General features: G+C 53.4%; 1 protein-coding gene across 1 annotated transcript; it reads right to left on the reverse strand.

The window, feature by feature from the left end:
- Nucleotides 1-2,509: 2,509 nt before the first annotated feature.
- Nucleotides 2,510-14,446, reverse strand: BNIP5 (BCL2 interacting protein 5). Its single transcript, XM_036248664.1, has 11 exons — nucleotides 13,819-14,446; nucleotides 13,019-13,123; nucleotides 11,132-11,193; nucleotides 10,604-10,883; nucleotides 9,571-9,702; nucleotides 8,306-8,367; nucleotides 7,774-8,014; nucleotides 6,568-6,699; nucleotides 5,628-5,692; nucleotides 4,092-4,334; nucleotides 2,510-2,545 (listed from the first exon to the last, which is right to left on the reverse strand). The coding sequence occupies exons 1-11, from the start codon at nucleotides 14,444-14,446 to the stop codon at nucleotides 2,510-2,512; spliced, it is 1,986 nt and encodes a 661-aa protein (XP_036104557.1).
- Nucleotides 14,447-20,252: the final 5,806 nt, after the last annotated feature.

A 20,252-nucleotide genomic window follows, 5' to 3' on the forward strand; every position in this document is an offset into this window, starting at 1 on the left:
CCCCAGGGAGCCACGGGCAGAACTTGTGTGTTATCTGAGAGAGAGGGAAGGGGGCCCTCAGTGCTTTTCCATGGAGACCACATTTTCTAGACCCAAAACCAGGCACTGTATTCTGCCAGTTCTATCCTGGTTCTGAGTGAGAGATTTGGGGCACCAGAATTTAGGGACGAATAAAGCAGATGCTATCGAATCAGGCTGGCCCACATTTTCCTGGTCACTGTCACCTGAAGAGTCACAGAGTTGTAGACTGTCAGGTCTGGAGGGCAAGTGTCCTTGTCTCCAAGGTCAACAGCCTGTGGGCAGTGTCTCCTGAGGCCCAGCCCAGGGCACTTTCGTCCCTGCCTCAGCAAGTTGGCACGCCAGGGACGGGATGCCTGGAAGCATCCAGAGAGGGTCCCGGACAGGGACAGGAGGCTGACCCGTGCAGCCTCGCAGGCATGCAGCGGGCCTAGGATGTGGCTGGGGGGCCCCACCTTGTCTCCATGGAGAGTAATCCAGCTGAGACTTTTGTGCAAGTCAGTTTCTTTATTTGTCCAAATAACATAGTACAAAAATGAGACAATGCCAGCATCGGGGACTCGCACAAATACTCCTACAGCTTAAAGAACACTATTCCAAACAAGAAACTACACACAGAGGTTCCTGACCCCCATTTAAAACGGATTCCAATTCTTCACATTGGGGCGCTGTGTTCCTAGACACCGCCCCTCCCCCACTTCTTAGCAGCAATAACACTAAATGACTTTTAGAATATGCTTAGTGACAATCCCTAAACTTCGCCTGAGGTCTGAGGCCAGTCCCATCTAAACACCCAAGGCCTCTCTCCTGGGCTTCTCCACCCCAGTCCCACCCCATGGCGCTCCCACAGGTTCACACAGCAGCACTCGGCGGGTGACAAGATTGAGGTTACCAACCAGGTGCCAACAGCTCCCCGCTATGGCCATGTGTTCCAGGCAGTGGCCCAAGGCTGTGGTCAGAGCCCTGTGGGCGTGCGTGGGGGTAGCGGACAGGCAGCAGATGGCTCCCCTGAGCCGAGCCTTGGAAACTGTTAAGTTGTGTAGAAGGCGGGGCCCCTAACGGCCCACACCTCACCTTTGGACGAAAACAAAATGGAGGTTCTTTCTCAAGACACTTTACTGCCATCAGCTGGGAAATTGTCATCATAAATCTACCAATGCACAATGTCCAGGAAGTGAACAGCCTCCTGGGCCGCGGTGCCCTGCAGCAGTGCACGCCCATGCCACCCAGGGTGACCCAGCGGAAAGGCCTCCCATCTCCTGAAAATGACAGGATGGCGGCTACAATAAAATAAAGTGCATGGACGTGCACGACATAATCTTCAGAACCTCCGCATTTACTTTCTCACCTACTCTTGCAGACGCCCAGGAGACAGGAGAGCTGCAAGGCATCAGCTTCATTTCTCTGGTCACAGAATTTAGGAGGCAGGGCTGGAAGGTCCGAGAGACCCATGATCATCATCCGCAGGTCTTCCCTACCTGGGCCCGCAGAGCCCCCGGGGGCACCTACAGATCCAAGCGGGCTCTATCTGCGAACAAACGATGTGGTGCCCACAAAGGCACATCTGTTTAAATGCATGTGGTTGTTCTGGTGAGAGGCTAAACAAAAATGTACTTTTAAAACTAAGACTGATTTAAAACTAACATCTGAAAAAATGTCAGCAGGTCTTAGTTCTGTGGATCAAGAAAATACATGCCGATCAAAAAAAAAAATAAGATTAAGGATTTAGTGACTCCTAAATGAAAGTGAAAACCAGGAGAGTGGCCCAAGGGCACGCAAGTTGCCACTCGGGCTGTCCCCAGAATGCACGGCTTCGGCCCCTGGTCCAACACTGCAGGCCAGTGACTGTCGAGGCAGCTTCCCCACTTCCTTCTGAACCCACAATTTAGAAAGAGAATCACTGGTTGTACAATTCCCGCTGTGTAGCAAGGCCTCCCAGGAATGCCTGACAAGCTGCCTGGATCTTAGCTCTCTGCCTTCTTGTGCTTTCATTCATTCATTCATTCATTCATTCATTCATTCATTCAATCATTCATTCGGAGAGTGCTTACAGCTCAGTGGGGAGGTTAAAGTTGCCACAGAGTAAAAACGGTCGCTACCACTCTTTAGACAGATTTCAGCAGTATAGAACCAGAAGGGTCACAATGGGTCACCTCCAGCCCAGAACCCGGGTCTGGAGAGGACAGAGGACGCGCAGGGTCTTGCAGCAAGTTTGAAGCAGGTCAGCAGCTGGAGCCTCCTAACTCCCAGTCCAGTGCTTATTTCTCCCAACACAGTCTCTGCCTCTCAGTCGGTGGAAGAAAGGATTGGTGCATTCTCAGTCTCAACAAGCCCACGACGGTTGAGGACACAGAATGGCTGTCCACTCTTGGCTGCAGTCATGTCTGCGAAGCACTGGATTGGGACAATCATGGAGCATCTTCATGGTCTCCTAGCTAAAGCCACCAATTGTTTGGCATATTCAAGGGCACTTGAGTGCAAAGCACAGTTCTCAATCTGGACTTTGGGCCTCAGAACTTGGGATGTCCTGGGACGAGGAAAAGAACATAGGTTTTAGCCAGAGCCCAATTATTTGTGGGGTCCACTTTGATAACAATAGACATTTCATTAACCCATCCACACACCATACTAGCTCCCATTCTGGGTCTTTGCTCACACCGTACCAGCTGCCTACAGTGTCCTCCTGGTCCTTCCTCCCTGTGTACAGCCTCTCCATCCTCAAAAGTCAAAATCAATGCCTGCCACCTCCTAGAAGTCTCCCAGAACCAATTTGCTTTATTGACCTCAGTTACCACTATTTTGGCATTTAATTGGTATTTAATTTTGTCATCAGTAGTCAGTCTGTCTTTTCCACTGGCAGAAACGTCCACAGGCCCTCACAGTGCCTTGCACACTACCTATTGGTTGAATTAATGAATGAATGAATGAATGAATGAATGAATGAATGAATGAATGATAAAACCAGAGGATGGAGTTAGGGCTACAGAGGATGTCAGAACTGATGTTTCTATAATATCTTTCACAAAGAACTCAGGTCACTCTACAAGCTATTACCTAACACATCTTAGAGGGCAAATTATCTGTAATATCCCCATTCTCAGGGAGAAGACAGTGAGGCTGAGAAAAGAGAGGTCTAAGGTCACAAGGAGTTCTCACCGGGAAAACAAGCCAATGTGGTATTGAGCATTTGAATAACAAGGTACAAGTACCATGAAATAAGACCAGCTTTCTTGTTAAGACTTGGCTTCCAAAAATAATTCATTCCAGGAGAGGAAGACAGAGGGTTTGAATGATGGTGACATCATTGCAATAAGCATTCTGGTTTCCCAGGGGACCATGGGGTGTAGCAGTGCTGGTTCTGTGTGTCCACCAACAAACAGAACATGACCTTCCTTTCAGTAGCTCCTGCTCTATAGATCTGGGTCCAATGTTTGTAAGCAGGTTACCTTAAGGGGATTCGAAAGGAGTGGGGACAACTGTTTATCAGAGTCCTCCAGAAAACATGAAAACTCAAATTTAAAAAAATTTAGTGATAAGTATTATTTCTAAAGGGAGCACCTCAGAGCCTTGAGGGAGGGGAAACACATGAAAGCAACCAGGAGGGCAGAGTGACCACAGGGGAGAGGCTCTTCGTGATCAGAGACCAAGGTCTGCGAAGGCTCCTCTCACCCACCTCCGCCACCCCTCGGCTGACAGGTAACCTTACTGTGCTTCGTTATTTACATTTAATGACAGTCTCAGGTTGGGAAGCCAAGCAGCAGGACCCATGAAATAATCCGAGGGCAAGCTAAGATAGCAGCCAGTCTCACATTCCATGCTCATACCAAAAAGTATGAAAACGCACACAGACCAGAGCCAAATAAAGAAGATGCTGATGACCAAGGAAAGCCAGTGAGGGGTTTGGGAAAGAAAGAGGCCACTGGGCTGTAGAATTGTCTCAGAAGGCCTCAGCAAGGAGGTGTCATTTGAACTAGACCCCAACAGCCCTGAACTAGGCAGGGAGGGGAGGGGACGGTAAGTAGACACTATGGTGACCACAACCTCGTCGTCTTTGTGCCATCGCCGTTTCTCACCTGCTGGGCCTCCGCGCATGGGAACTGGGGGTAGCGCAGACGCATCAGGCTGAGCGCTGTGTGACGGTTGTTGCCAGGAAACCTGTTAGCCAAGCCAAAGGGGTACTGGTAGGGCCTCTCAGGGAGGTTCCTGTGAGGCTCAGGGGCGTGGGCCGCCTGACTGCGCAGAATGGCCACCAGCTTCACGAGGGAGGACTCTGGGAGCTGGTAAAAAGCACTCTTAAAGCTGGGGTGTCGCCTGATCTGGAAGCAGAAATGAAGGCAGGCCATCAGTGTTGTTGGGGGGTGACCCTCCCATCCACAGCCTCCCTCCAACTCCACGCAGCCAGGCTGGGCAGGCCTCATTGTCCCTGTGATGAGCTCCCGGGTTCAATTCCTCCACCACCCACAGCCACTCAGAGTCAGTTCTGCAAGTTCCAGCTGCAAAGAGCAGGGCAAACTGGGGGAGACGTGCAGGTCTTTGGACCCAGACAATTGTTTAAATTGCATCTACCAGCTGTGTGACCTCTCTGAGCCTCCTGATTATTGTTGGGGGAGGGATTCAGTGAGGTGGTTTATGCAAAATGTTTTGTCAGCATAGATAGTGGATGAATTTTATTCTCACCCTAAGCTTCCTCCTCTTAATACTAAATGTCTTAGGTTGGGTTCCTCCAGAGGCCAACCTAGAGACAAAGTCTGGGGTACATCCCGGGAAACACTGATAGAAAATAAAGATCTGGGACAGGGTGTGAAGCAGCCGCTCGGGCTGGCAACTGGAACCCAACCCACTCGGCACTCGGGAAGCAGCTCCTCCCGCTGTCCCCAGCCCGGGCAGGAGCCAGGGCAGGACCGACCAGCTCGCATCAGCTGTTGGTGGAGGGCAGCCCCTGGGTGTTCATTCTAGCCTGCCCGTGGGTGGCAAAGTGGCTCTAAAGGCCAGTCCTCAGGCAAAAGGATGCAGATGCATCCAAGAGGAGGTGGGCCAGGGCACTCTGTAAGGTCAGGTGCCTGCAGCGTCCGCCACACTAATCACTCATCTGTGACCTGTGCTCACACCTGAAGACCCCTTCATGTGCGATCTGTGTGTCTCTCCAAGTGGACTGTGAGGTGCTCAGGGGCAGAGAACCTGTTGTAGGCTATCTAGCAGGGGAGGAAAATCTAAAAGCTTGAACGAATTGGAGATCATACAGATGCTAAAGGACGTGCCAGAACCGTCCCCGATTCGAATCCACCCAGACTCGGGGAAGGAGACTTTCAGGGAGGTAGGACTGAGCTGAACTTCAGGGAGGATTTGGATCGGGGAGGTCCTGGCTGGCGGGGGAGCCACATGAGCTTTATATCATTTTAAACAAACATTGATCTCATCTGCTACGGGTACGGCATTTTCTATATATGCACTACACTTTGCCAAGTAGGTATTTATCCCCCATTTCGCAAAAGAGGAAAGCAAGGCTCAGAGAGGTTGAGAGACCACCCAAGGTCACCCAGATACAGAGATGGGGATTGAACTCAGGTCTCAGTTGTGGGCTGGCCTAGGGGAGACTGAGTAGTTCTTACCTGCCTCCCCAAATGGCCATCCATCTGTTGGAGAAGGACCGCCAGCTTCTGAATGATCAGCTCCTCTAAGGAAAACAAAGAATTGAGAGACTGTTGACATGTTCTGCCGCAGCACATCCATGGATTACAGAGTATTCCGTCTCTAAAACACAGCACACAGATTAGGTATGAAGGGCAAACAAACATCTTCCCGAAACTGGTGCTGCAGCATGAGAGCTTTGCCTGAGTTTAGTTTATAGAAATAGAAGGGACTTTGGGCTGCGGCGCTCCCTGCATAACCACTCGACAGATGGGGAAACTGAGACCTTCTGATGTCCCTTATCCAGACTACAGAGGAGCACGGTCAGGAATGGGAGTTGGGACCAGGAGCAGCTAATCAGAATGCAGGGAGGGAACTTCATGGCTACAGATGGAACAGGAACGTACCCATCGGCTAGGGCTATAAACAGTGGTGTGCAGGTGGCCGCTAGAATCAAGGGCTCATTGTAAATATTGAGGGACATTGTGGACCCATTGCTATAAACTGTTGGCAGCTTGAAATCGGCCACGATGGGATATTTATGCCACAGAAATCTGCATAGGCTACAGATCAGGGCACCCTTCTTGACTCACCCCACCACCTGAGCCTGTTTGCCAGGATGCCACTCATTCTGAGACCTGAGCAAGCTAGGAATTCAATGAAACATTCAAGCAAGCCAATGGGGTGGGGTAGGGTTGGGCGAAGTTACGTCCTATAGAATAGACAGGTGTTCTCTACCTGAAGAAGGCTCTCCACCTCCAACTCTGCCCCTGCAGCCCCAGCTGAAAGACCAACCCTACCTCCTCTAGGCCCTTCTAGAGCTCCTGGATATTTGTCAGCCCCTGCCCCACCCCCCAGCTCCCTACTCAGGTTCAGTCTGTGAAATCCACGGGGCACCAGGTGAGAGCAGGTGCTACTAACTAGATTCACATGCTCCATCCGGCAGAGGTCTCCCTTCCGGCCTGTGGCTTCTGGCCTGGGAGGGTGATTCTGAGGATCCAACTCGTGCCTCTTCTGCAGGTGAAGACTCCTGGAACTCAATACTCTCTGGATCTAGGGCGAAAAGGAGCTGATGTGAGTGTGTTTGCACCTGTCTCAAATCCACGAGCACGTCACTGCGCCCAGGTTCTGACAAGCAGTGTCCGAAGGCACTGGCATGACAGGGGCCCTGGCTTTCCAGGCTCCCGGGCGAGCCCTAGCCCCCTTAAACCCACTCCAGAGGTTCCTCCAACCCCCTCTGCCTCCTCTCTGCCCAGGAGGAAAACAAGCTGGCCTGCCCTGGCCGGTCTGGCTCAGCGGTAGAGCATCGGCCCGCGGACCAATGAGTCCTGGGTTTGATTCCAGCCAAGGGCACGGACCTCGGTTGCGATTCGTCTCCTACCCTGGTTGGGGTTGTGTGGAAGGCAACCAGTCGATGTGTCCCTCTCACGTCGATATTTCTCTCTCTCTCCCTTTCACTCCCTCTCTCTCTACCTGAAGACATATAGGAAAAATATCCTCAGGTGAGGAGTAAAAAAAAGAAAACAAGCAAGCCTGCCAACAGGTCTCACAGGTGACTCACTTCCCCTTTAACTCTGTCAGGCTCTGCCAAATCCTCGAGCCTGTCGGAACCTCACTTTCTCCATCTGTCCAATGGGAGTAATAAGACTGGCCTCGCAGGGTTGGGAGCTGGTTAAATGAGATATGTGTGGCAGCGGCATGGAGTAGGCACTCCATAGCTGCCAGAGTGATCACTGTATACAGTGGTCCTCACACCCCGGAGCAATGAAAAGCCAGCCCAGGGCATAGCCTCCTTCATCAAACCTCGGTCTGTGTTTTTCTATTAGCTGTCCAGGTGATTCTGATGCACTTGTCTAATGTACAGATGCACTGTTCTCATACCACATTTGTTTGTAAACGTGTGTGTGTGTGATGGGATGTGAAGAGTGCGTTGTGAGTGGTGAGTGGGTCCTGCCAGCAACCCGCCCCTCTCTCTTCCCCATGGTCCTCCCACACCTCCCTGCTCTGCTCAGAGTGAGCAAAAGTCAAGACTGAATGAGAGGCCACCTAGCGGGCCAACCCCTGCCCTGGAGGAAGCCTGGGGTCAGAGGCAGCCTCTGTTACCATGGCAACACCAGGCCTACTCACCAAGGCTGCTGGAGATGGAGGACCGATGGCCCCCGACACACAGGGACAGGTAGCTGGGCCTCCTGGGCGGCCGGGACTCCGGGCTGGCGACACCCGCACCCCCTGCCCTCTTGGGCTCCTTAGATCGATGTTTCTTATGAGAAAAGGCTTTTCGGAAGCTGGACTTTTTCTCTTGGGATTTCTTCCTGCTGGGTGGGGCTAGGTTTTCTACAGCCATCTCTGGCTCCTGGCCTTCAAGTTGCTGTGGGTGAGATGAGAGAGGCTGAGTCAGGGCCCTTGACTTTGAGGAAATTGCAAGTGAGCCGGGGAAAGAGACCGGCATCCCCTGAAACAGAGAGACCCCCTGTGGCCCAGAGGCTGTGGCCCAGAGGTGCTCAGAGGTGGGAAGGGCAGTCCCGCAGTATCCGGGAGGAGGGACTGCCGCGCTCCGGCTGGGTGTAGGATGGGGGAGCAGCGGGGAAGCATCATGCCAAACAAAGGCTGGGGTGTCCATAGTGAGGGTCAGGGTCTAGGTGAGGACTGTCCCCCTCACCTTCTCTCCCTCCTGTTCCTCCCCATCTTGGAGTAGGGCGATGATCTTCTGGATAAATTCTCCTAAAAAGAAACGAAGTAATTGCTTACATTCTAGTGCAGAGAAAAGCTTTTCCGTGGTCAGTGTTCACTTCCTAAGGCTCTGGGGGTGCCTCACAGCTCTCCCGGGCGCCAATGGGCTGCCTTCCGAGGCCAGAGCTGCTTCCGCACGCTTCCGTCCCGCTGGGTGGAGGACAACAGCAAGGGGCCCTTCTCCACTCCCCGTCAAGGCACATTTTTGTGAAAAGCAGATGAGGCAGAAAGGGGTGGGGGCAGCAGATCTTTTGTTTTTAATCCTTACCCAAGGACAATTTTTTTGTTTTTTTTTTTTTGCATTTATCTTCAGATAGAGCAGGAAGGGGAGAGGGAGGGAGAGAGAAAGAGAAACAGCTCCCTGTGAGAGAGACACAGGGAGCGGTTGTCACCCACAGGACCCCAACAAACTGCAACCAAGGTACGTGCCCTTAGTGGGAACCGAACTTGGGACTCTCTGGTCCGTGTGCCGACGCTCTAACCGCTGAGCCAGACCAGCCAGGGCGGGGCAGCAGAGCTTTAAAGAGTACCTTCAGACACCCAGAAGTGTCAGTGATTGCGATTCTAAGCTCGGCTCGGCCAGTGATGAGACAGTAACGGTCGTGAGGGCAGCTGCCATTGGTCGAGCTTCTCTCCTGTGGTCCCTACGCCTTCCTCCCCTCTGCTTTTCCTGGCGCTCTGAACAACCACAGCGATAACAGTGACGACAAATGGCAGCTAACATTTATTAGCTGCTAACGGGCACGTCTCTAAGGGCTCTGTCGGTATTAATTCATGTAGTGCCTCCAACAGCTCTATGAAGTCAGTACTATTATTATCCCCATTATACTGGTGAGGAAATTGAGACCAGAGAAGAAGCAACTTGTCCAAGTTCATGTGGCTGGAAGAGGTCAGAGCACAAATTCAAACCCAGACCCTAAAGCGCACTGTCTACCAAGCCAGTGCCATGGGCCAGTGCCATCCTCCCAGCGCCTACGTTGGCCCCAAGCAGGGCACTCCCCAGCAGAGCTCAGACAGGGTAGTAGCAGCACTGTGCTCGGCCTGTGCTCCAGACCCCACGCTGCCTCCCCACCGGCGGTGCGCAGAGAGCAGTCAGGACAAGTCTCTGCCTGGGGTTCAGTTTCTCTTCTGCAAGTGGAGGGGTTAGGCCAGACGTTTTGCAAGGGACCTGTGAGAAAAGGAGGGGGTACTGACTGCGTTCCAAAGCTCTGCCCGGCTGCAAGTCCTCTCCAGGTCCCCGGGTTCCCGCTTGAGTGGAAAGCTCGAAGGGACTTGGATACCCACAATCTGCAGACGGGGTCTCTTGGACTTCAGGTTCCTCCAAGTCTGAGAAGCAACATGAAATGGTGAGTGTTTTGTTAGTCTGAGGCTGTAACTACTGCCCAGAAGTTAGCAGAGTCTCTACCCTACGCTCTGGGGCCAGATCACGGTGGAGTGAGCTGGGTGGCGGTGAGCTGCTGGGCCGGACCTTTGCACTTGCTTTGCTCCCTGGCCTCCGCCCCTAGCGACCTCAGCCCTCCACCAGCTTGCCTTGATCCACTAGGTGGAGAGTAAATGCCACAGAATGAGTGAACACATCCGGCCGGAATCCCCTGCAGGAAAACCTACCCTTTGGTGGAAAGCACTGCCCCTCCTTTTTAAAATATAAATTATCCTGGCCAGGACGACCTGCTAGGCTGTCCCTCCCCGACACCCAGGACCATCCCTTCTCCCTCTGTCTCTGGCTCCATCATCGATGCGCCTGATCTTGAACACTTACCTCCCTAAATATCAGTCCCCTCGTCTGTAAAACGGAGATAATAAAATGGCTGAGGGCTGCCTGAGTATAGATACACAGTGGGTAAGTGTCCTGTTTTACAGGCGAGGAAACTGAGGCACAGAGAAGGGGAATGGCATAGAAAGTACAGCTCAGAACCCAGGTCTCCTGCCCCCAGGCTCCAGTTCCTTCCTGCACCTGCTCCCCGCCGCCCGGCGTGGCGGCTGAGGCTGCAGAGATGAGGGCGATGGGGGTCTCTGAATACAATTTCCCCTGGGGGCTTCGCTGGGTTGCCTGGACCGCGAGGCCCCGTGTGGAGGTGGCCTGCAGGCGTCCCTTTTCTGCGCCCCACAGCCGTCCCTTTTCTGCGCCCCACAGCCCTCCCCACACTGCTCCAGGAAGAGCGAAGTCAGCTGCTCTTCCAGAGCTGGAGGCAGCTGCGTGTTGCTATGGTAACGGCGAGCCGCTCACCAAGGCTGCTGGAGATGGAGGGCTGGTGGCCCCTCACACACAGGTACAGAAAGCTGGGCCTCTTGGGCAGCCGGGACTCCGGGCTGGAACCGTCGGCGGCCCCCGCCCTCTTGGGCTCCTCAGAGCCGTGTTTCTTATGAGCACAGGTTCTCTTGAGATTACACTTCTTCTCCTGGGATTTCTTCCTGGAGGCCGGCGCTGGGTTCTGTGGAGCCATCTCTGGCTGAGAGGCTTGAAGTTGTTGTGAGGGAGATGAGAGAAACTGAGTCAGGTCCCTGACCTTGAGGAGAGAGGAAAGCTCCCTGAGAAGCAACTCAATAACAACGAACTGTTTGTTCTGTCCACAGGCAGGGAGGTGACAGAGCCCGGGCAGGGGAGCTGGGGGCCTGGGAGGGAAGGAGGGGTGGAGGAGGGGGAGGGGAGGAGGGGGGAGGAGGGAAAAGAGGAGAGAGAGAAGAGAGGGAGGAGGGGGAGGAGAGGAGGAAGCATCAAACCCCTGGGTACCTTCACGGGCAGTTGACTTGTCACCTCTTCGTCCCACTGGTCTCCCACTTTTTGGAGCAATCGCACTATCATGGGAATGATGTCCTCTGGAAGAAAGTGGTGCCGGTTAACCTCTCTCGATGCACAGAGAACGCTTTCTAATAACTGTCTTGGACTTCTGAGACCAACTTGGCCTCTGTGTTAAATGAGGGCCCCCTAAATGAGGTCCCCTCAGACAGCTCCCCAGGCCACAGAAGTGGTAGAAAGCACCACACCCCAGGGCTGGTCCGCTGAGAGCGGGCTGAGAGGTCCATGGGGAAGAGACCAGGCCCCAACATGGGGTTTCATGCGGGAAGTGCAGGCCAGTCCTTCAGACACCCCCTTGCTCACTGTTCCTTAGACGTCACAGAGTTGTGATTATGTGCTTTGGGCTGAGCAAGCTGTGTGACCTTGGGTAAACGTCTCCATCTCCCTGGGCCTTCCTCTCTTCCCCTGTGAAATGTGGGTCATAAACCCCGTTCTGCTTCCCTCGGAAGGCTCTCAGGCCATCAGATGAGGGGCTGTGCTTAGAAATACTTTGCAAGGCTAATGCTGACCTTCCAACCTGCAAAATACCAGTCGGAGAAATGGTAACAGGGGTGGAGGCCTGGCCGAGGTCGGGGTTAGAGGACAGGGGCACTCGGGCCCACAGGACGCAGACAGCCTGCCGCACTGTCACACTTCCAAGACTTTACAGACAAGCCACAAGCAACATCAGTGGTTTCCTTTGGTGCCACAGCCCACCTCTGTGATCACAGTGTGCCCAGAGTGGCCTCTGCCCACTGCCAGCTGGTCAGTTGACATGAAGGAGGTCACATGAGATCCCCTGTCCAAGGCGTCGGCAGACTGCCCTGCCCCCGCCCATCTCTCTTCCTTAGAATCCTGCTTGGCTTTCACTCCTTGACTTGGTCTAGCAGCCGGTTCCCTCTCATGGAGAACAGTTAGCATGTAAAATAACCAGCTGAACGCCTGTTACACATTCTCTGATGGACAGGTAGCTCCTCTGTTTCATATCTTTAAAAATATGCCCATTCTTTACAGGGAATTAGATTAATAGGGTATTACTGATTTTATTAGGGGCAATAACAGGATTGTGGTTGTGTTTGAGATTGTCCTTATCACTTGGTGACCCATGCTTAAGTATTTAAGGATGAAGCATTAGTTTACTTAAAATGGTTCAGCAGCAAAAGTGCACACACACACACACACACACACACACAAGCAAAGCAAATATGGCCAACTATTAACAACCGTGAGTATATGAGTGTATAGAACTCTTCTGTCCACTCTTCTGTATATTTAAATATATACATAAATTCTATATTTTTCTATTCTAAATTCCTTTTATGAATTTAAAGAGATTGAAAGAAGTCCCATGCTCATTGGTACATAAGCAGTAGTATTTGCCAGCAGCCATTCTAATTTCTGAGACTCCTCTCTGTGAAACTCTAAAATAAGTAAATGCAATGCCCTGGCCAGTTTGGCTTAGTGGTTAAAGCATTGGCCCGTGGGCCAAAGAGTCGTGGGTTCAATTCCGGTCAAGGGCACGTATTTCTGTTGCAGTTCAGTCCCTGGCCCTGGTCGGGGTCAATCAGGAGGCAACCAGTGGATGTGTTTCTGTCACATCAATGTTTCTCTCTCTGTCTCTCTCTCTCTGTCTCTCTCTCCCTCCCCCCCCCCCCCCCCGTCTCCCTCCCACTCTTTCTGAAAATAAATGGAAAAAATATCCTCGGGTGAGGATTAAAAAAATAATAAAGTAAGTCAATGTGGCTGGGAGCACCCAAAGAGGCAAGGTCAGCACAGTATTTTGAGAGCGAGAGCCCGAGCCCTAAGCTGTCCCCAGGGCAGTCCGCCTCCCTGCAGGCAAAGAGGACGCAGCAGATTCAGACTCACGGTCAGGGTCTGTGAGCTCCTCCTCCTGCTGCTGGCCTGAGGCTGGGACGCCAGCATCCGGGCCTTCAGTGAGCAAGGACTGGTGGAGATCAGCATCCTCCCCGCCTGGAATAAAGCAGAAAGCAAGTGTGTATGTGTGTATGTGTGTGTGTGGGGGGGGGGGGTTGTCAGTGACATTCTTCTGACTTTGTTGATTGAGACAAGGAAACAGCACATCGCAGAGCAACTCCCTCATTTCACAAATGAGGACTCAAAGGGTCCAGAGAGGGGCAGCAGCTTGCTCAAGATCACACAGCGAGTTTATTCCGATGAGCCGAGTCTAGAACCAGCACCCCAGCGGCTGGCTCTGCCCATTCCCCTGACCCCACCTGCCCTCACACGCAGACTAACGTGGGGGGAGGGCTTCCGTCCTCGCCTCCCTCCCTGCCTTCCCTGGTTTTCCTGGTCCGTGTCCTCGAACCAGAGTGTGAACAAGAACAGCTACCCCTTATGGGGCACTTTCCGCCTGCCAGGTCTGGGCCACGGCCACCCCATGAGACAGGAACGGTCATTATCTGCATTTTATCGTGACAAAAATTAAGGCTCAGAGAGGAAATTCGCCAGCCCGAGCTCACGCAGCTAGTTCGCGGTCCGCTCTCAGCCGAGGCGCTGTTCTGCCCCAAAGAGCTTCCAGCGCGGCTGCTCCTGGCAGCTGTCCTGCCTCAGCCCCTGCTGAGAGGCTGTGGGCCAGCTCAGAGACGCTAGCCCCTGGCAGGGGAGGGGGGGACAGGGTTACCACGGAAACAGCACGGTCTGCTCACCCCTGCGTCCTGGGCCCAGGTCAGCCTCCTCGGAGCGCAGGGCAGCAGCCGTCCTGGGCAGCGCCGCCTCTTGGCCTTTGGCCTCCTGTTCTTGGGCCCCCCTGGTTTCCTCATCGACATGTTTCTTGTGACCGCGTTTCTTGCGGCTGGCCTTCTTGTCGTGGGCTTTCTTCCTGGGAGCTGGCTGCCCTGGCCACTCAGAGGTTTCTGAGGGCTGGGGGAGGCCCTCCTTCCCCTTTGCCCTCCTGGCCTTTTCCTTGGTCTCCTCAGGGCCTGTCCTCAGGAAGAAGTTCAGCACAGTCTTCAGCAACCCCTGCTGGGCCCGACTCTGGGTCTTGTCCTTCTTGGTGTCCTGCAGAGGCCTCTGCTCACTGGGGAGAAGCTCCCTGGTCCCCTCCGGCCGGAGGGCCGCACCCGTGGTGCCCGGAGCCTCAGAAGACCCTGGGCTCTTGAGACGCCTGCTCCCGTCGCTGGCCTTCCCCACAGGCTCCCGTCCGGAATGGGTGGCGGGCAGGGATAGGCGCGGGTTGTCCCACAACTCTGAGTCCTTCCCGGGGTTCTGTGACCTGTCCAGCGACCTGGCTCTTCTCTGCAACGGAGGCTTCCTCGGGCCCAACGGATACTCCATTGTGCTACAACCAGAACAAACACCTCCCTTAGGAGCGGCCTCCCGGAGACGTCCCAGGTCGCCCAATGTACTGACCTGGGTGTCCATCCACCCTCCCCACTAACGTGAGAAATCTCAGCTCTCAAAGCCGTTGTCCCCTTTCATTCCTCAACGACCCTAGGAGGAAGGGGTGTCCTTGCCTCATTTTCCAGAGGAGGAAACAGCCGCAGGAGACCAAGCCCCGGGTCTCACAGTGCCCACCCCGTCCTCCAGAAGGGGCACAGCCCTGCCGACACCTTGATTTTAGTCCATTGAGGCTGATTTTGGACTTCAGACCTCGAGAACTATAAGATAGTTAATCTGCGTTGTTTCAAAGACGCTGAATGTGTGGTATTTTATTAGAGCAGACACGGAAACGAACACAGCTGGAGCCAGAGGCCCAGCCTGCCCCTTACCAGCTGGGATGTGAGCCGCTCACGCTCGTTTTCTGGCCCAGTGTCCTCATCCGAACTGGGCCTGAGGGCTGCCTGCCTATCTCACAGGCCGTTAAGAATGTTTTGTGCCCTGGCCGGGGTGGCTCAGTTGGTGGGGCATTGTCACATGTAATGAGAGGTCGCCAGTTCGCTTCCTGGTCAAGGCACATGCTGGGGTTGAGGGGTTCGATCCCCCAGGGGGCATGCAGGAGGCAGCTGATGGATGTATCGCTCTCACATTGATGTTTCTCTCTCCCTCTCCCTTCTTCTCTCTTTAAAAATCAATTAAAAAATCAGTAAATGGCAACTCTGCCCTTCCAGTTGTTCAAGACAAAAAATATGATGCCGTCCTGACTCCTTTCTTTCTCTGGCTCCTACGCCTGATCGGCCAGCAGAGAAAGTGTGTGGGCTGCACTCAGCCACGTCCAGGCCCAGTCAGCATGTCTCCTACTCCTCCACCTCCGCTCACCTGGACCCTTCCGAGCCTTTCTAACCGGTCTCCGGCTCTGCTCCCGTCTCCCTACAGTCCTTTCTCCCCTCGGCGCACCAGCTCTCCCAACACCACGTGCATGGAGCAGCCACTCTCTGACCTCCGGTGGCTCCCCTTTCGCTCAGAGTCCAAGTCACAGTCCTCCCCACGACCGGGTCTCATTACCGCTCCAGTCACCTCGCACTGATCCCCTCCAGTCACACAGCCCAGCTCACTGCCCCCAAGGCTGCCCTGCTTTGGGCCTTCACACCGGCTGCCCCCAATTTCTAGAAGATTCTTCCCCTAGGCAGCCTTGACACTTTCTCTCTCACTTCCTTCAGGACTCTGCTCAAACGTAATCTTCCCATAGAGATCCTCCCTGTGCGACACCCCCCTTTGTACACCCCCCCTTGTCACCCAATGTTTAATTGTCTGTTGCTTGAGTCTCTCTTCCTCCCTTTGTCCGTTGTGCTGGGCCTGGCACCCTGAGTGCCTAGAACAATGCCCGGCATGTTAGTGACACTCAGCGAGTATTTATTAAACAAATGAATAAAGGTGTAACACACATAGCAAACGGTACGGTGCCCAGGGTATCTCTGGAGGAGTAGTGACACCCGAGACACGCGTCTGGACCTGTCCCGCCTTAGAGCAGAGGCCCCTCCCTCTCCGTCCAGATGCAGCTGCCGAGAAAGGCAGAGGAGCCTGCTCCTCCGGCAGCACCCAAGCTACGCGCGACGGGCAGTTCACTGAGTGTCTTCAATCTGAAACTCCTGGGCGCCCAGTTTTTCCAGGGTGTGCAGAAACCATTTGCCCTTTGGTGGAAGACAAACAAAAACTAAAATAGCCCTGGCCGGTTTGGCTCAGCGGTTAGAGCGTCGGCCTGTGGTCCAGAGAGACCCGGGTTCGGTTCCCGCTAAGGGCACATACCTCAGTTGCAGTTTGTCCCCGGCCCTGGGTCGTGCGGGTGGCAGCCACTCGATGTGTCCCTTTCACGTCAATGTTTCTCTCTCTCTCTCTCCCCCTCCCACTCTACCTGAACAAAAAAAAAAAAGGAAAAATGTCCTCGGGTGAGGATAAAAAAACACTAAAATACGCTTTTGAATCCCAAACCTGAGCTCACAGAGATGAGATTTTCTGGAGCTTAGATTCATGGATCGCCTGCTCTAGTCTGTCATTACAGCCTTATCATGCATTTTCTGAGCACAATTTAGTGTCCTAGATAGTCAGTGTGGATGGAGTATTCACGTCCTGTCCTGACTACTGACTCATCAGCTCCCACCGCACTGCCGGCGTCCAGATGTGGTCAGTCTTGGAGGAAATGGCCAACGGGCCAGGAGAAGGCAGGTGACTTGGAAGGCTTTGTATGTTGTTGAATATTCCTTAAAAGGAACATCTGAGCTACACAAAAACTCAGCAATACACGCCTGCGCCTCATGCAAGGCACAGACTAACGTTCTTCTCACCCAAGGATATTTCCCCCTTGATTTTCAGATAGAGTGGGAGGGAGGGAGAGAGGGAGAGAGTGGGAGAACATCTGAGAGAGGCACGTCGATTGGTTGCCTCCCACATGACCCGACCAGGGCCAGGGATCGAACTGCAGTCGAGGTACGTGCCCTTGACTGGAATCAAACCCACAACTCTTTGGTCAGAGGGCCGATGCTCTAACCGCTGAGCCAAACCGGCCAGGGCAAAACTAAAGTTCTTGAAAGCCTCAGAGCCTACCTTCGGGGTGTGATCTGAGACAGAGCGGAGTGGGGTAGGGAGAAGAAAATAGGCTTCTCTCTTCTCATTTATTTCTTTCAGCAAACATTTAGTAACCACCTACTATGTACCAGGAAGCATGCTCAGGGCTAGGAGAACAATAGTGACCGAGGCGCAGGCGGCCGAGAGAACGCTCTGGTCTCCGAATGGGCCAGCGGGGGCGGGGTACTGGTGATGGCAGTGACCCTCTGCTCCCCTGGTCTGCTCTCTCCTTAGTAACACATGGTCTGAAGAGAAGAAACATTTAGGTGGAAGCTCTATTTGATTTTTAAATCTAAGTAAGCTGCCTGGCCAGTGTGGCTCAGTGGTTGAGCGTCAACCCATGCAACAAGAGGTCGCCGGTTTGATTGCTGATCAAGGCACATGCCCAGGTTGTGGGCCAAATCCCCGGTGGGAGGCATGCAGGAAGCAGCCAGTTGATATTCTCTCTCATTGATGTTTCTATCTCTCTCTCCCTCTCCCTTCTTCTCTCTCTAAAGTCAATTTAAAATTTTTAAAAAATAATATAAAATCTAAGTAAGCTGGCCCTGGCCAGTTTGGCTCCATGGTTAAAGTGTAGACCCGTGGACCAATCAATCGCAGGTTTGATTCCGATCAAGGGCACATACCTCGGTTGCGGTTCGTCCCCAGCCCTGGTTGGGTCATGCGGGAGGCAACCAGTTGATGTGTCCCTTTCACGTTGATGTTTCTCTCTCCTGCCCTCCCACTTTATCTGAAGATAAATAGAAAGGAAAAAAAAAATGTCCTTGGGTGAGGATTGAAAAAAAATCTAAGTAAGCTGAGCCAGAAATATTTACTAAATGGTATCAGGGTCCTCTCTGATTCTCCTGTATGTTCCTGTGCTCAGGGCAAATTGGACAGGTTGGCAGAGAAAGCCACAGAACCAGCCAAACACACTGGCCACCCTTGTTCGGCTCAGCCCCTTTTCCCTGCGATAGCTTGGCTCGAGGGGACCTTGGCGTGGAGAGCCAGAGCATCCTCCTCTAGCTGATGGAACAGGAGATGCAGTGATCTTTTCAAAACCTGCCGTTGCTATGGAAACCGTGTCTCCATTGCTGGTGGCTGCCGGGTCCTCCTGCCGCATTCGAAGGACACGCTGCTACTTCTGATCAGAGCATCAGTGCGTCATCAGCGTGACGATTTTTCAAGAAGACTGCCTTGCTTTGGCCACCTCCTCCCTGGAACAGCCGTGCTCGGAGGCCAGAGGGAGGTGGGAGTGAGGTGAGGAGCGGCTGCAGCCCCAGAGGCAGGGGAGGCAGGACCGGTGATGTGCGGTCCTGGCCAAACAAAAGTGGGGAGAGGCTCCAGGATCTCCCAAGGCCTCCAAATTCCAAATCCAGGGACTTCTTCCCATTCTCCCTCCTTTCTTGAGGTGCTGCTACCTGTCCACGCTCTTCTTTCTGCAAACTCCTCCTCCCTGGGCAGCTGTGAGGGAGCTCAGCCTGGTTCCCCACCCACCTTTCTGCCGGCTCCTCTTCCTTAAAGTTCCAAGAGTCTGCCTTCCAAGTCAGGCCCAGGGGGAAGAGCATGTGGCTAGAGGGCAAACCTGCCCACGCCAGGGAGACACTTTGGAAGAGCCGCTCTTTGGTCCATGTGTCCTCGGACTTTTAACATCTCTACCCCTGAGAAGACTGTGTGTCTCTCACTCACACACCGAATTCTATGTGTGCTGAAATGAAATCTTTCCAGCCTTGTGAGTGTTAATGCTGCCTGTCCAGAATTCATCAAAGCGAGACTTTCTCTTTCCTTCCTCTTTTTTCATGTTCTTTGCCTGGGTGTCCACCCACACGCAGCCTCCAGCCCAGGAACCCCAGACAGCAGCAGCCTGTCACCGCACGGAGACTCGGCTGCCCTTGCAACCTGGTTCATCGCCTTGGCAGCAGGTGGTGTCAGAGCAAAGTCCAAGTCGGCTGAGAAATACCCAAGTGATCTGCAGATCACAGACCTCTCATAAGACATGACACATACGGACAAACCCAGAGACAGCTCACAGAGCTGCCGGTGAGCTACTGCGAGCCGGAAGTCTGCTGGTTTTCCCCAAGCAGGCTGCCATTTTTGGTTTATTACCTAAATATACATTGACCTTATCTAATTTATTCACTTGGCTGGGTTACTCTGTAACTGCTTGGGTGCTGGGCGCTGTTTCATAGACCAATTCTGCCACTGCCCTCCCACCCCTGGACTCCACCAATAGAATTTAACAAAGAGAATTTAACAGTGGGTGGCACACAAGTGTGGACCCCGAGTCATCACCCACAGACACTCATTGCTATAGGCTGAATGTTTGTGCCCCCCCAAAATTCATTGTTAAATCCTAACTCCAATGCGATGGTATTAGGAGGTGGGGCCTTTGGGAGGTGACTTGGTCATGAGAGCAGAGACCTCATGAGCCAGATTAGTGTCCTTGTGGGGACGCAGAGAGATGACTGTAAACCTTCCCCAAACACCGACCCTGCCGGCCCCTCCATCTCAGTCTTTCCGCCTCCAGAACTGTAAGAAATAAACTCCTGTTGTTTATAAGCTGCCCAGTCTGCGGTCGTTTGTTAGAGCAGCCAGAATGGGCTGAGACACTCATGTCACAGAAACACTCACACACCGTAAATCTCCATGGACTCCTAGCACCTTCTATTTTTCCATCCCAAGTGCAAAGGAATACTTATCTGGGCAGCTATCTCCCCCCTGCCTGCCTTAACGCCGAGTTCCAGAGAGAAGACTCGAGCCTGCGTGGCCCCCTGTGGCGCCCACCGGCCGGAGCTTCTCAGTGTTTGTGGAATGAATACATGACACACAGACTGGCTCAGGCATGGCCAGCTCACCTGTGCGCCGCCACCCAGCACCCGAATGCCCTTTCCTCTACGTTATCTCATTCCACGCTGGCCACGCCTGTCAGGCACAGGGCTGCTGTGGGGAATGGGGGCTCCGAAGGGTTAAGAGACTTGCCCAAGGTCCCACAGGCTGGAATCGAAGAAAGTTGGGGCTTGAATCCACTTTTCTGAATTCTAAATTCTTTATTCTCTCTCCTGCATCAAGGGACCTCGAGAAATACACACACACACACACACACACACACACACACACACACGGATTTAAAGGTGAGCAAATTTGCTATTTCGCACCGACAAAA

Source organism: Molossus molossus, unplaced genomic scaffold (genome assembly GCF_014108415.1).
Source record: "Molossus molossus isolate mMolMol1 unplaced genomic scaffold, mMolMol1.p scaffold_m16_p_8, whole genome shotgun sequence".
Taxonomy (NCBI): domain Eukaryota; kingdom Metazoa; phylum Chordata; class Mammalia; order Chiroptera; family Molossidae; genus Molossus; species Molossus molossus.